This window comes from Buceros rhinoceros, unplaced genomic scaffold (assembly GCF_000710305.1).
Source record: "Buceros rhinoceros silvestris isolate BGI_N320 unplaced genomic scaffold, ASM71030v1 scaffold7440, whole genome shotgun sequence".
NCBI classification, from domain to species: domain Eukaryota; kingdom Metazoa; phylum Chordata; class Aves; order Bucerotiformes; family Bucerotidae; genus Buceros; species Buceros rhinoceros.
The window spans coordinates 260-14112 of record NW_010388940.1 but is presented as its reverse complement, the minus strand read 5'-3'; the positions used below and the strand labels follow the sequence as shown (position 1 = coordinate 14112).

The 13853-nt window shown below is 42.3% G+C and overlaps 1 protein-coding gene across 1 annotated transcript; it reads right to left on the bottom strand.

Annotated features, from left to right (window-relative positions):
* Positions 1 to 1068: 1068 nt before the first annotated feature.
* On the bottom strand, positions 1069 to 13457 carry BPGM (2,3-bisphosphoglycerate mutase). The gene is made up of 3 exons (XM_010132130.1): positions 13365 to 13457; positions 10276 to 10931; positions 1069 to 1432 (listed from the first exon to the last, which is right to left on the bottom strand). The coding sequence occupies exons 2-3, from the start codon at positions 10874 to 10876 to the stop codon at positions 1254 to 1256; spliced, it is 780 nt and encodes a 259-aa protein (XP_010130432.1). The 5' UTR covers positions 10877 to 10931; positions 13365 to 13457; the 3' UTR covers positions 1069 to 1253.
* Between the last annotated feature and the right edge of the window lie 396 nt (positions 13458 to 13853).

Below are 13853 nucleotides of genomic sequence, written 5' to 3'. Positions count from 1 at the left end.
TTAAGTAGCAGTTGCATATTTGCAAGTAAGATCAGAGCAAGCCTTCAAAAGTGGAATTATCCTGAAGCTTGTGTATATAAAGAGAACACACTGCCACGCATTGCTACACTACACCCAACCACAGTATGACCTCCTCAAATTCAGTGCCAAACACAACAGCAAGACCACACTCAGCTTTAAGGAGAGTTTTATGGCAGAATATCCTTCCCTACCAGCATGATGGCTGAATGAGCTGCACCCTTCTTACATGCCTTATGCATCTCCTACAGCCATCGAGAGAAATTGATACAGAGAATGTCACAGTAATATCACTGTGGAACATATTTATCAAGAGATTTTTGCAACTTAGGAAAGCTTATAGGGGGATTTTCCTACATCCAGTTTTAAAGGTAAACAGGAATTATTTTAACGACTTGACTAAGAGGTGATCAAGTACCTCTAGTACGTGTTACTTAAGGGTTTCAAAGCTATTCAGGTCACTCACTAAGAGCTAAGTGATCAAGCAGGAAACCTTCGTGCTCAGTTTGTGGTCAGTTTTGCAGGCCAGCAAAATGCAGTCATGCTAGGCTTTGCAAAAATGGTGGAGGTAAAGTGATTCCTTCTAGATTCCTTAAAAACCAAAATATATATGTAAAATATATGTAACAGATACCTATGGTGTAACAGTCTGAATGTGTCTACAAAATTCTCCTCTGGACCATGAACTGGCCTTGGAAGACTCAGAATAGAGGCAAAAAGTTGTACAGCTGAGTGCTCTGAAAGACCAAAGCAACTCCATCCAGAACAAAGTCATGGCCATTGTCACGGAATAATGATACTGAGTAACTACTACCTGGTGCCATTTTATCAGTGAGGAAGTTTTAATGCTTGTAACAATTAGGACTTCATTAGTCCAGTTAACTGGTGCCTTTCCCCTTAACAGATTAGTACTGATTACTGGTAGACACCAATAACATATCCCTCTGTTTCTGCACTGGGCCACCTGCAATCCTAGACCTGGGGCAGGCTGCCCTGCAAGTTTTCATTACCTGAATGATCTCTTGATTTCTTTTTTTTAGTATCCATAACCTCATGCTGAGAACCAAATTCCAGTTTTTGAAAGGCAGAGGGTTAATCTACCAACCTGAGACTCAACAACTGTCCAATTATTTAGTGCTTGAAACTGAGTCTTTCACACAGTGCAACTTAGCAGTCATACATAAATCATCGCTTACTAACACACTTCAAAAACAGCCATGTTAGTCAGTAGGATTTTACTTCTCAACAGGTTTTACTTTCCCTTGATCTTCCACTTTTTTGATGGCAGCTTGGATAGCTTCTTGATCACCGAGAAACTGGTGAGGGCCAAGAGGGTGCAGATTCTCATCAAGTTCAAGAAGTATGGGCACACCAGTGGGGAGAGTAAGATTCATGATGTCCTGATCGGAGATGCCTGCCAAAGAAAGAGAAAAGAATTATACCTAGTGCACAGCTTCCTAATTGTCTGTCTAGTTCAGTCTTTTTTCTGAGATTATCTGTCTTAAAACAGTCAAGGACATGTTCCAGCCTTCATCGACACCAGCTACTCACAGGTCAGTTTCCACCTAGACCACAGCTTAATTAGTGCTTTAGAAATGGCTAAAGGAGGGAATTCCCATCAAGGTAAAGACAGTTTCTTCATTTTCCAGTCTAGACTTGTGAAATAAACAGGAAGTGACTACCCTAGAGACTGTACCTTTCCTTTAATATGGGACACTGCGGACACCAGGTTCTCCTCTGTATCTTCCCAACTCATGCATCATGAAAGAGGATTAGAGTCCTCATGTGCTACTTCAACTTGAAACAACCTCTGCTAAGCAACAAATACATACACCTACTCTAAAAAGGCGGGATACTAAGGCTAATTTTTCTCTTAAGTTTTTTATGCAAAGCTTCTCATGCAAGCTGCCTTTTAAAAACCCCAGTATTTAATACTTCTAGTATAAGGATCACTTATGTTTGCCCATATCTAATATCTCTCAAAAACATGTTTATAGCATCTTACCTGCAGTACTATTCTCAGAATTACTAGATTTGGGATATTTATTTCCACTTCCAAATGAGGGAGAGGGGAAGAAAAAAAGGGACGAAGTCAGCTTACACAACTTGGAGCATTTTCCTGTATTTTTCTACTTCACTAAAATAATGTGTGCCTGGGTAGAAAAATTATTTTACCCAGTTGTGCTTAATTAAATATTCTGGGGCTCTAGTCTCAATGAAATTGCTGTTTATTTCTTACATCAAACAAGTCTCCAAAGCATCTAAGTGAATTTTGAGACCAAACCTCCTACTAAAGTTTCCACACAAGGTCTAAATAGTTGTATTAAGCAGTGACTGCAAGGATGTTATTCCTCAAAAATTTCAGGCAAAAGAAAGTTAGCATCTTTGAGAATATCAAGATTTTTCTCCCCTTTTTAGAAGGGCCGAGATCACAGCAGCCTAGAGTTGTAAAGCAGAATAGCTTCAAGTAATTCATGCTTAGAAAAAGCACATGATCAAGCTTCAGAAATGATATTATATAAACTAGACCAAGATGCACGAAGAAAACATCCTCTTGATCAGCTGATGAAATGGATGGCTCTCTGAACATACGGGTGCAAATTTACCGGTGATTTTCACGAGGTATAACAGCAGAGCCAACATATTATCAGGAAAACCCAAAGTCAAGCCACGCCGCAACAGTGGGATGACAACAGACCAGAAAAAAACCATTACTGATCATGAGGTGTCCCTACCCCAAGACTACACAAGCATGCAACTTTTGCAGTGACCTCTTCCTGTTTTGATTAGGCTAAATGCTTACTCCAGCTGTAGATCAGCCCTACATTTCAGAAGAGCATGGAGCAACAGAAACAGACAAATCCTTGCAAGAATCTTCTATCTTGTTACATACTGAGCCATCAGTGCATTTAGTAAGCTATATTCCACCACTTTAAGCAATCCCCACATAAAGGAATAAATCATTCACCTGTTGTAAGCAACAGAATCACAGACCTATAGAAAAGGACTCAAGAAGCAGCCACAATTTTTAAACCACACAGAAGTCATGGGAAAAATACTGAGTCCATTTACTAGGCACAAGCACTATTCTCAAGGATTTTTGCAAACAAGCATCAAAGCTGCCCAAGCTCTTACTTCAAGAATCCTTAAACATATTAGATTTTAACAACATACACATGTCACTATGCGTCCACAGAGGTTCTGGCCCTAGGAATTGTTCTGCCCACCTCTCAAATTCAGTCTCCCAGACTAAACTATTCAGATATACACAAACCAGATGAAGTCATACAGGAGAATTTAGGCAAACCACATAATGTGGTGAGCAGACGGGGTATTTAAAGGTTTTCTCTAAAGACGGATTAAAAAAAAAACAATCTGTAGCTACATGGATTCAGAAATGCATTTTAGTGTTTTTTTTATTTTTTACAGAACACAAAGTGACCACATCAATGTCAACTAGCATTGATTTACAAAGCAACACAGTGCAGTCTAGGATAAACAAGCTGCAGCAAGCACATTGGCTTTCTCACTGGGATTCTTCCTCATATGGAGGCTGTGCTGCCTCACAGCCAGAAGGCTAGAATTCCAAGTTGAAGTCAGATGAAAATCCTAAAGAAACAATAGTGTCCTCTTGCTTTATATCAGCACTGTTACTGTGTTTGTATAGTATTTCTGTTCTTCAGGAAGAAAGATGCTGATCAGGCTTGTCACACAAGCTCTTCAGTTGCAGGCAACACACACACAGAACACTCTCCACCCAGCAGGCTAGGAGGAAAGTAGGGAGATCACATCTTATGCCCCAGCCACTGCAAGTACAAGCTAACTGCTATCCAATTACTTCATGTGCTGTAACTATAGCCAAGTGACCTTTTCTTGCACTTCATCTGAGCTGGCCTGTCACAACCCCACACTATGTCACAGGGAAGAAGGGTAAAATCAGGGCAAGGACTCAACTGCTGACTACAAGGTGCAATGGGTAATGAGACCAGAAGAAACACTCTTCCTCTTCCAGGACAATACTAAAGCCTGGGTCTCAGCAGTACCTCTGTAGGGTACTGTGTTGCTGGAAGCAGTCTTTCCCTGAGAAGGTTTAAAAACTAAAGCCCTACCTACTTACAGCCATGGGAATCCACAGACATTACTGAAGTACTCAAGATATCTTCCTCAGGACCACAGATAAAATGCTGGCTGAGCAACTATGTCAAGTGGACATCTCCCATATTCTCTCATGAGCACTGTTAAACCCTTGATAGCAGCCGTATTGCAGGAAGCAGTTAGGCACATGAACATAGTAAGAATTTGGTACAGCACTTACTACAAAAGGTCTTTCAAAATCACATTCAGAATTCTTTCCCAGCTCACATACCACTTAACTGAACTGGGTGATCAAACACACAATGATCAGTAACATCTCTGTACAGGCTTAAGAATTCATCTGTACCTGATTGCCCATGAAGTACATTGAAAGCCTTGCACCCTGGAAAGTCCTACAGAGGTAAACCCCACTGTGCTTGATTTTGAGCACCTACAGCCAACTGCTACAAGGGCTGGTTCAGTTTCTTCCCCCCTTTCACCTATTCTTATCAAGTTCCTTCCTTCTGTTCTTATGGTCAGAGCAACACAAAAAAAAAAAAACACAAGAGCTATTGAGAACAGCTACACTCCACCCTTGCCTGCATGTTAACTACACTTGAGGTCAAATGATTCATCCAACAAAACACAAGATCATATACATAAATTTAGCCACAATGGGCTTGTTCTAGAACTGGTACTTTGTAATTGAGATCCAAGTCAGGTCACAGCATCCTTCCCACAAGCTTAATGAAAATCCTGAGGCTTTAGCCTAATAAGCTAAATATTCAGGGCCAGATTCTGCCCTCCCTGTAGGCTGAGAGAGGACCTAGCTTCAGCAGGGTAAAGGAAAGAAGTAGGCACAGTGTTAGAATCTGGCTATTAATCTTTACAGAATGTAAGCTCACAGTGCAGATTAAGGAAAGAAGGGAGAAGATGGGTGGCCTACAACCATAGCTGCAGCATGTTTTCTACATCTGTTTCACCCTTATGTCTGCCAATATTTTCTCTATTTGTATTGGTTTGTGTGGCAAGGCAACACAGGGCACAAAGAACTGTGGTGGGTTGACTTTGGCTGGACACCAGGTGCCCAAAGCTGCCCAAAGCTCCCTCCTCAACAGGGGGAGAAAATAAGATGGAAAAAACTCATGAGTCAAGATAAAGGCAGTTTAATAAAGCACAAGCACAGGCCACATGCAGAAGCAAAGGAAAACAAGATTTACTCTCTACTTCCCCATCAGCAGGCAATATCCAGCCACGTCCTGGAAAGCAGAGCTTCAGTATGCATAGCAGTTGCTCCAGAAGACAAACATCACAGTAATGAATGCCACACACACTCAGTTTTTAGTACTGAGCAGGCTTTACACAGCATGGAATATTCTTTTGGTCAGCTGTCCTGGCAATGTCCCTTTCCAAAACCTTGTCCACCTTGCTCTGCTGTGTAGAGGGGGAATGTTGGAGAGACAGCCTTGATGCTGTGTGAGCACTGTTCAGCAGCAGCCAAAACACTGGTGTGTTACCAACACCTTCCTAGCCACCAATACAAAGCACAGCACTACGAGGGCTGCTATATGGGTAGTTAACTCCCTCACAGACAGAACCAATACAATGTCATTACATAAACAGCTCCTGATCACAGTCTGACTTTGACCGTGGTCATTACTGAGGCCATCCCAATATGAGACAGTGTGGGACAGCAAACCATGAATCTACTATTCTCACACAGTAGAGAAATCCAGTCTGTTTTAAACTCCTCAAGCAGTCTAAGATTAAATAGGTTGAAAGAGGCATGAAACTTGTTACTGCTAGCACTAGCTGTCAACTATGACATCAGGTGAGAAATCTCAGAAGTCTTGAGTAGAGACCCAGGCTGCACCACCGCCATCAGGAACTCAGGGTCACACTGACAAATGGAGTTTTCTAGGCATGTTGTTGTGGGGCCTACCAGCATACATACTGCCCTTGGACAGAGTTCTGACAAAGGCTTCCATTGCTGGATGAAGATCAGCTGGATCAAGAGTTCCTCAAGCCCATGTTTGGGAAAAAACAATCACTAACAACTTGTGTCTGAAACCTTTCTGTCCCAAATCTCTTGCACTATCATCATGCACTTGCCACCCCCTTCTGAGCTCATTCAAACCACCAACACAACAGAAAAATACCCACTCCTTGCTGTTTCTTGCACTTTACAGGCAAAGTTAACTTGCAAAAAGGCCCAGGAAACTCACAACACACCAAAGACTGGAATGAATGACAGGGAGTACAAGACCATCTCATTTCAGCAGCAGGGAGCTGTTAGATCTCAAGCTCATTTCTGTAACTGCCTATGACACCAGTCACCTAAGTAGTATTTCCTTAATAAGGTCAAGCACCAAAATCAGTAAAATATTCTTATAGGGTAGTACTCAACAAGTCCTCTCCAGGACTCACAGTGTGTGGCTCTAGCATGTAAACTGCTAGAATACTGTAACTGCACAACTATCACACTCAGAGTAATGCCAAAAAAGTTAAATCCTTGAGGGCACTGCTCTCCCTGCTCACCGACTGGTGAGACCAGCATCAGGCCTTCCTAAACAAACCCTGCCTGCAAGCCCAGTTCCAGAGCTCTGTCCCATCTCTGTGACCACAACCGGACAAGCCCAATGGGTACAACATCTGCATTTTCCTTTAAGAGACCAGGTAACTGCTCTGCCCCAATTTTTACCCAGAACACGACAAGGTTCAGCGACTACCACACTATATCCAAGAGACTGCAACCTTTCAACAGGGAAGGCATTCTAGAATCAGGCCTTTCACAAAACCTGTCTTGAGGTACTTAATGCCAGTCCTCAGAGCTAAACAGTCAGGAGGTAAAAAAAGAACTTGAGACAGCACATCAATCCTTCTGCCCATCAGCTAGAAAATCAGTCCATTAGACTTGGGTCTCCACTTAGTACTTCAATAGAAACAAAGCAAGCTGGTCACAATTGTTACACTAGTGTTGTCTTCACAATGGGAAACTGCTAAGAGGGTCTCAATCTGAAGTATCAGTTATTTAAAAGCAAATTATTCCTCCTTCAAAGAAGTGAGATAATCACCTGTAAATAAACCCTGTGCATCTATGATGCTCATTTAGATTTTAGCAACTGATGCTTTCATAATCAATATGATGCTTCAGTATCCAAAGTAAAAATCTATTGAACAACAAACATCCTCCTCAAACATCTTGTTGCTGTTGCTTTTTCAATGCATGAGATAGGCCATATTTTTTCTTTCATGGTATGTCCTGGCTAAAGACATGAGTTACAGGTCATGGTCTATACAGAACAAAAAACAGTTGCTAAGTTATGAAAAGACATTTCTACGGGCAAGCACAAGACTGCTGCATGAAGAAGAAAACATTAGTGTTAGAGAGCCTTTCCAACCCAAACAACAATTAAAACTCTTCTTGCTCTGCCAATTTTTAATTGTGCCACGTGCATAGATACAAAGACTTCAAAAACTGATGCTGACATCTCTTTGACAGCACTGCTCAAAACAGCCACATTTGTCCCTGGCAGCGTTTATCAAATTCATAGGGATCACCTAAAAGGAACACAGCCCAGCACCCCCACTGGACACCAACAGCTTGCAATACGGAGATCTTTAACAGCACCCTCTGGGAGAAATGTCACACAGCCCACTAGGACAGAGGAGCAAGCTCTCAGAGAAGCTGCTGTTCCTGATCTCCAAGTGCATACAAGAGTATGATCCAGATTGTGTTAAATACTGCTAAGTCTACCAGGGATTCGCTTTTTAACTTGTCATATGCAAACCATGACAGATCCTATACAAACACATACCTTAATGAGGTCCACTCCAAGCACAAGAACAAAACCCAAACCCAAAATCAAAGCCTTGTTATCCTGATAGTGTGATGCTCTGATGATTCATGTGCAAGTAGAATGCATAACACGGAAATTGTTCAGATTCAGACAACTGCAGGCCTCTTTCAAAAAATACCTCCTTGAAATAGTAACTTCAAGGATTCTCTGAAGTCTTTCAGAAAAAAAAGACATCAAATTTCACACTGAAACAATCAGAACTTTTCATCAGATCAAAATGAATGATAACTGCCATTACTGTCATTTAAAGTTTGAGCTACATCTTCCAAGATTAAGTTATGACTATGATTAAGACATCCAAGCAGTCATGTAGGGTTGCTATTGGAGCCAAATTTTCTAAATACTGAAAAATCATGGCTCCAGCTAAGATAGAAAGGCCTAGAAACTTCCATTCAAGTGGAGGCCACACAAAGCTTGACAAATTAACTCCACAAAAAACAAAGCCCACCTCACAGTGGGTGCTATAAATACCATAGACTGGCAAACTTTAAGCACTGTTTAATCAGGTCCAACTCCAGCAAGGCTCCACAGCAGCTCACAACTCAACCTTTCTGGAAAGGAAGGCAGAGGCAGAGAGCAATACAGACATGGAACCTCTTAGAACCAGCTAGATATAGGCTTGAGTTCTTGGGGAGAGAGATAAAGAAGAGCAGGTTGCAATAATAGGGGTCCTAAAGCTCTGTTCATGCCACCCTTCAAGCCAGCTCTGCAGCATAAAGTCTCCACTGCATGAAGGGCAGAAAAGCCAGCATGTACCTGGCAATTGTTCCTGGGTGGGAGCTGAAGTAGCTGATGGACAGTCCTCAGTCAGAACTTGATGCTCTACCAAGGATTCTTTCATATATCTCTTTGAGAGCACATGCTGGGAAGAACAAGGTATAGTGCAGGACAGAAAGACGCAGCTCTGTTCTACTTTGGTTGAGTGTGGGCAGCCCTTGAAAAGTTATACCTAACAGATTGTCCCAAAGAAAAGCTCTGCATCTGCTGTAACTTACACTGTTCTCTCCAATATCAATGCAGCAAGGAATCCAGCCACGCTAACCTTAGAGTTACCTTTACCAATCACTGATGCCATCAGCTCTAGCCTTGGTGCACTCCTGCACAAAAGGTAGCCCAGGGTTTCTGCAGAAGCTTTGGTCAGTGTTTCAACCCCAAAGGGCTTGGCCAGCATGGTTTCGTGAAACTGGTTCATTTCTCAAGGTGGAGAGGGGAAACACCACGGTTGCAGATTCCCCCAGCCCTCTTTTCCTTTGCAATTCTTTACCAGCCTTCCTCCTTCATCCAAGCAGTGATCTGTACCCCAGAATTCACAGCCTCTATAGTTTCAGGAGCCACTTGTATATGCTTATTCCCTGGGCTTCTGACTACTGCTAAAGCATTAGCTGTCCTGACTGTTCCAGCATGCCTGAACGCAAAAAGTGCTCAGCAGAGTCAGAGCTGCAGAGGCACACATCAGAGTGTTTTATAACTAAAAAAACTGAGTGAACACAATCCAGTCTGTGCGTACTTGCAACTACAGCTCTAGTAGGCTGCATTCATACATGTATAATCACCAAATTCTACTCCACCCACAGACACAGAAATTAATATAGTCCATCTTCCAGTTAAGCTGACCTAAAGTAGAAGTCATGTCATTAAAGAAGAGACGGCATCGGGTAGAATCCAGCAGTGACTTAAAGATAAATCACATCCTTTAAGTCCCAAATAAAGGCTCAACCTTATGCTAAGCTACCAACTTAGCTGTTTATTGGTAGGCATTTTCTATACCGGGAAATAATACAGCATTTGCACAAGCTTTAGCAAGTACCTACTCTGCAGAACTCCGTCACAGCAGCTTAACTAAAAAATTATCAGGAATGAAGCCTCAAGTGTGACACACCCCAGTAAGAGGCAAGAACATCTCCCACAACCCAAGACAAGGACTTCATTCTGCTATGTTACCACAATGCTTGTTTAGTGAGCACATTATGACTTAAACCCTTCTGACAAAGCAGCCAAATAAATCCAAAAATAGAACCTGAAGAGTTTTGTCTAGCTAGACCAACCACAAAGTTAGTCTGAATACAGCAGTTTCAAATGAGCAGCAAGAAACAAGGTGAAAGCATTTGGTTCTTTCCTTAACTACATTAGCCTAACTAATCCTCTCCCTCTTCCCCACCCTCCAGTTTGATTCCTATTCCAATAGGCCAGCTTTTTACTTTCTCTTTGGAAGCCACAGACATTAAGCGTTACATTGCCCAGGTAGGCGCACTACAGAACAAGATGTAAAGCTCTAAGCAGCTGAGTAAGGAGAAGAGGGGAAGGCCAAAAGGAAGACCCTTACCTTCCACGTGCTTCAGCAATGCCCTGGTGCTGTTACCATGAGCAGAGATAAGGATCATTTTGCCACTTTTCAGTTCTGGCACTATCTTTTCATTCCAATAGGGAAGGAGTCTATCAAGCACATCTTTTAGACTTTCAGCCTTTGGGAGATTATCCTGAGAAACATCACAACATTTATACCGGCGATCATTGTATATCTCTTCATAGTAAGGATGAGATTCAGTTATGGGAGGTGGGGTAACATCATAGCTTCTCCTCCATATTTTCACTTGCTCCTCCCCATGATTTAGAGCCATTTCCGCTCTGTTGAGACCAATCAGTGCACCATAGTGACGTTCATTCAGTCTCCAGGAACTCTGAATGGGGACCCATTCCTGGCCCATCTCTTCCAGGACAAGCCACGCAGTCTGGATGGAACGGCTGAGTACAGAGGTAAAGACGAGGTCAAACTCAAAGCCCAGTGCTTTAAGGTGTTTGCCACAGTTCTGAGCTTCCTTTATCCCATCACTGCTCAGCTTCTGGTCCACCCAGCTGCAGAAGCGATTCTCCTTGTTCCAGGCTCCTTCCCCATGTCTTAAGAGAACAAGCCTGTACTTAGCCATTTTGGTTGCAGTTTAGTACAGCTGACAACTGGTCTGGCATCTAATGATGATGCATCTGGACAGAGACATGAGACAGACAGATCAAACATACCACAGATAATGCATTATGAGTACTAAGGCAGCAAAGAGTAGACAACTATCAGAATCAAAACAACCAAAGCAAGAGTTCCTGATGAGTACATTTTTACCTTTGAGGTCTCGTGGCTTTGAATTCCTTCCCACCCTTATGAGGGAGGAAAAGCACCATCCTTCACCCAGCTTGTTGCAACTAGCCCTCTTAAGCAATGGATTACTTGCAGATTTGTACAAGACGATCCTGCCTACAGATGCCTTACAAGTGCTTAAACAGAGCCTCGCTCAACATCAGAGGCTCCCAAGCAGAGAGAAGCAGCTCTCGCTCTCACTGGTGAACTTACTCGAGGTGAGACATGGAGCCCAAGCTCAGAAGAGCTGCCTCGACCCACACAGGCTCGGACAGAATACAGGCACAGACAGCATCTACGATCCTCAGCCAAAGAAACTGGAGAGGACCACCACAGAATTGGAACCAGCAATACACAGAACCTCATTAGCTTTCCTGAAGGGAGATGTCACCATAACCACGTTCTGCATAACTTATTTCCTCACATCCCCATCCTGTTCTGCTAATAACGCCAGTCCTTGCTTGATTTTTCTCCAAGCCACCTCCTCCATTAGTCCTTCACACTCAAGTGCAAAAACACAGCTACTCTGGGATGCAATGCACAACTAGTGAGTTCTCATTTCACTGAATCCAGAAGTGATCTCACAGATTATTCCATTCCCTTCCTGAGTTTCAAGCATATTTTCTTCTCTTGTGTCTCTGAATTAGAATACCAGATTCTCAGGCAACAGACCAATGTTTTTACTTTTACATTGGGCACAAATGATGTATTTACTGTCCTCATTAAATAACAGACAACTACACATTTATAAGGCTAAATGGCACCTTTCTCCACTCCTATTGACTAAGCAATGCCACCTCTGGATTGTCTTCAACGGGAGATGGATTTTCGACCACTCACCCAAGCTTTTGCAGTGTGGTCAAAGATCTTCTAGCAGCTTGTATGATGCCTGAAAGGTCCATTTAGCAAACACTGCAACTCAAAGCCCCACTCTGACCTGAGGTATCACAGACTAGATAGCAATAGACAGAGAAGGGGAAAAAAAACATAAAAATACAAGCCTTTACTCTGGGAGGACTGTTGTATACTCAAATGAATATTAAGTTCTCTCAAAACCATGTACAGTGGGAGACTGATGTCTGATTTCTGCACATGCAACTTTGGACTAGATTTCCATAAGAGACATGCTTATGGGAGCTCACGTTATTTCAAATTAGTTGGAGCTGCATCAGTCACACTCCAAGTCTCTAAGTGCCTCGGCTTCAGGCCCACCATGACCCTGAAGGAGATAGGTGGGATGAGTTAGGCTCATGCACTCTGGAGTCTGTCAAGCACCCGGCACAATAGCATCACTCACTTTTACCAAACTTTCAAAAAGTGTGTAGAAAAGTTGAATTCACTAACAACCTCAGTAGTGTGATCTTGGCTGTAACAGCAGTTTAGTTCTCCTTTAGTCCCACTGAAGACAGTCTACATTACACAAGGACACTATGCAACACCTCCCCAGCTCTAACTCCTGACTACTGGTACAGTTCAGGATTAAAAAGCCTTTGAGAACTGACAGATTTTTACAGAATATTAGGAGGTATTGTCTGACAAACAATAGATCATTGGTAATTACAAGGGAAAGTCTTCTGTGATTTCATGCAAAGGAGGCTTGAATTTCATGTGTGAAAAACAGACAAAATCCCTTGCACATTCCACTTTTTGCACTCCCATTAATCAGTTGCCCATTAAGCAAGGAAATCAACTATTGTTAGGATTCAAGCATCATGTCACCTCAAATACAATAAATTACACCCTTTAAAGGTCCACATTTATAAAAAAAGGGAGTATCAGATTAGTTTCTCTTTAGATGGAAATGCTTTCTCCAACATCCCCATAGACATGATTAAAAATTCCAGTGTGTTCACAGCATGAGCTGCTACACAAACACAACCCCATAAAAAGCTCTACTGCAGCAGTTACACCATTGTTCAGATTAATCGATTGTATTATCCACAGGAACAGGCTGCAGAATTTACAAAACAAAATTAAGACTCAATACCAAAAAAAAAAAAGACCAAACAAGAGAGGAGATGCACCTGTCTGCACAAGTTCTTAGTTGAGTACTTTTGGCTAAAAATAAAAAAACTCAAAAAACATAATAAAAACTCATACAAAGGCTTAAGATGATCCGAGGACTGCAAGATTCATTTCCATTATATGATAAATTAGGCAGCATCACCATTTCAAACAAATTTGGCATCGACTGGCAGTCACGAGGTTGTTTAAATATCAGTCCACTTATGGAAGCATTTAAGCTAGAAAGCCTTAGAGCAACACATGGAAATAATCCTACTCACCTTTCCTGCGGCAAAGGAACAACCTACACAAATCCCAGCACAGACTCAAGAACTGCTTTATACAGAGGCCACCACACACTCTTGGCTAGTTACCTGCAGGAAGAGAATAACCACCAAGTGCTCATACAGAAAGAAACCACAAGTACAAATGGTTATGCCAACCATCATTTGCTCTCAGAGCCGTAAGAAAACAGAGCACACAACCACTTGTACAGGCTGGGAAAGCTACTAATTTTCTTCTCCCAAAAAGATGCAAATACACAGCTCCTACATTTCCAACAAAGAAAACTTTCTTGTCTCCCAGATGCCCCAGGTTATCATTTGCTCCCCAAGGATTCTTTAGACTGCAATTACCATAACTCTAGTGCACAAAAATCTACCAAAACCTCTGGGACACCACAGAGGACACAGACAGCAGACCTGGACCCAACACAGAACATAAATACAAAGTCCACGTTCAGCACAGTAGAACAGAGCAAGCTGCTCAGG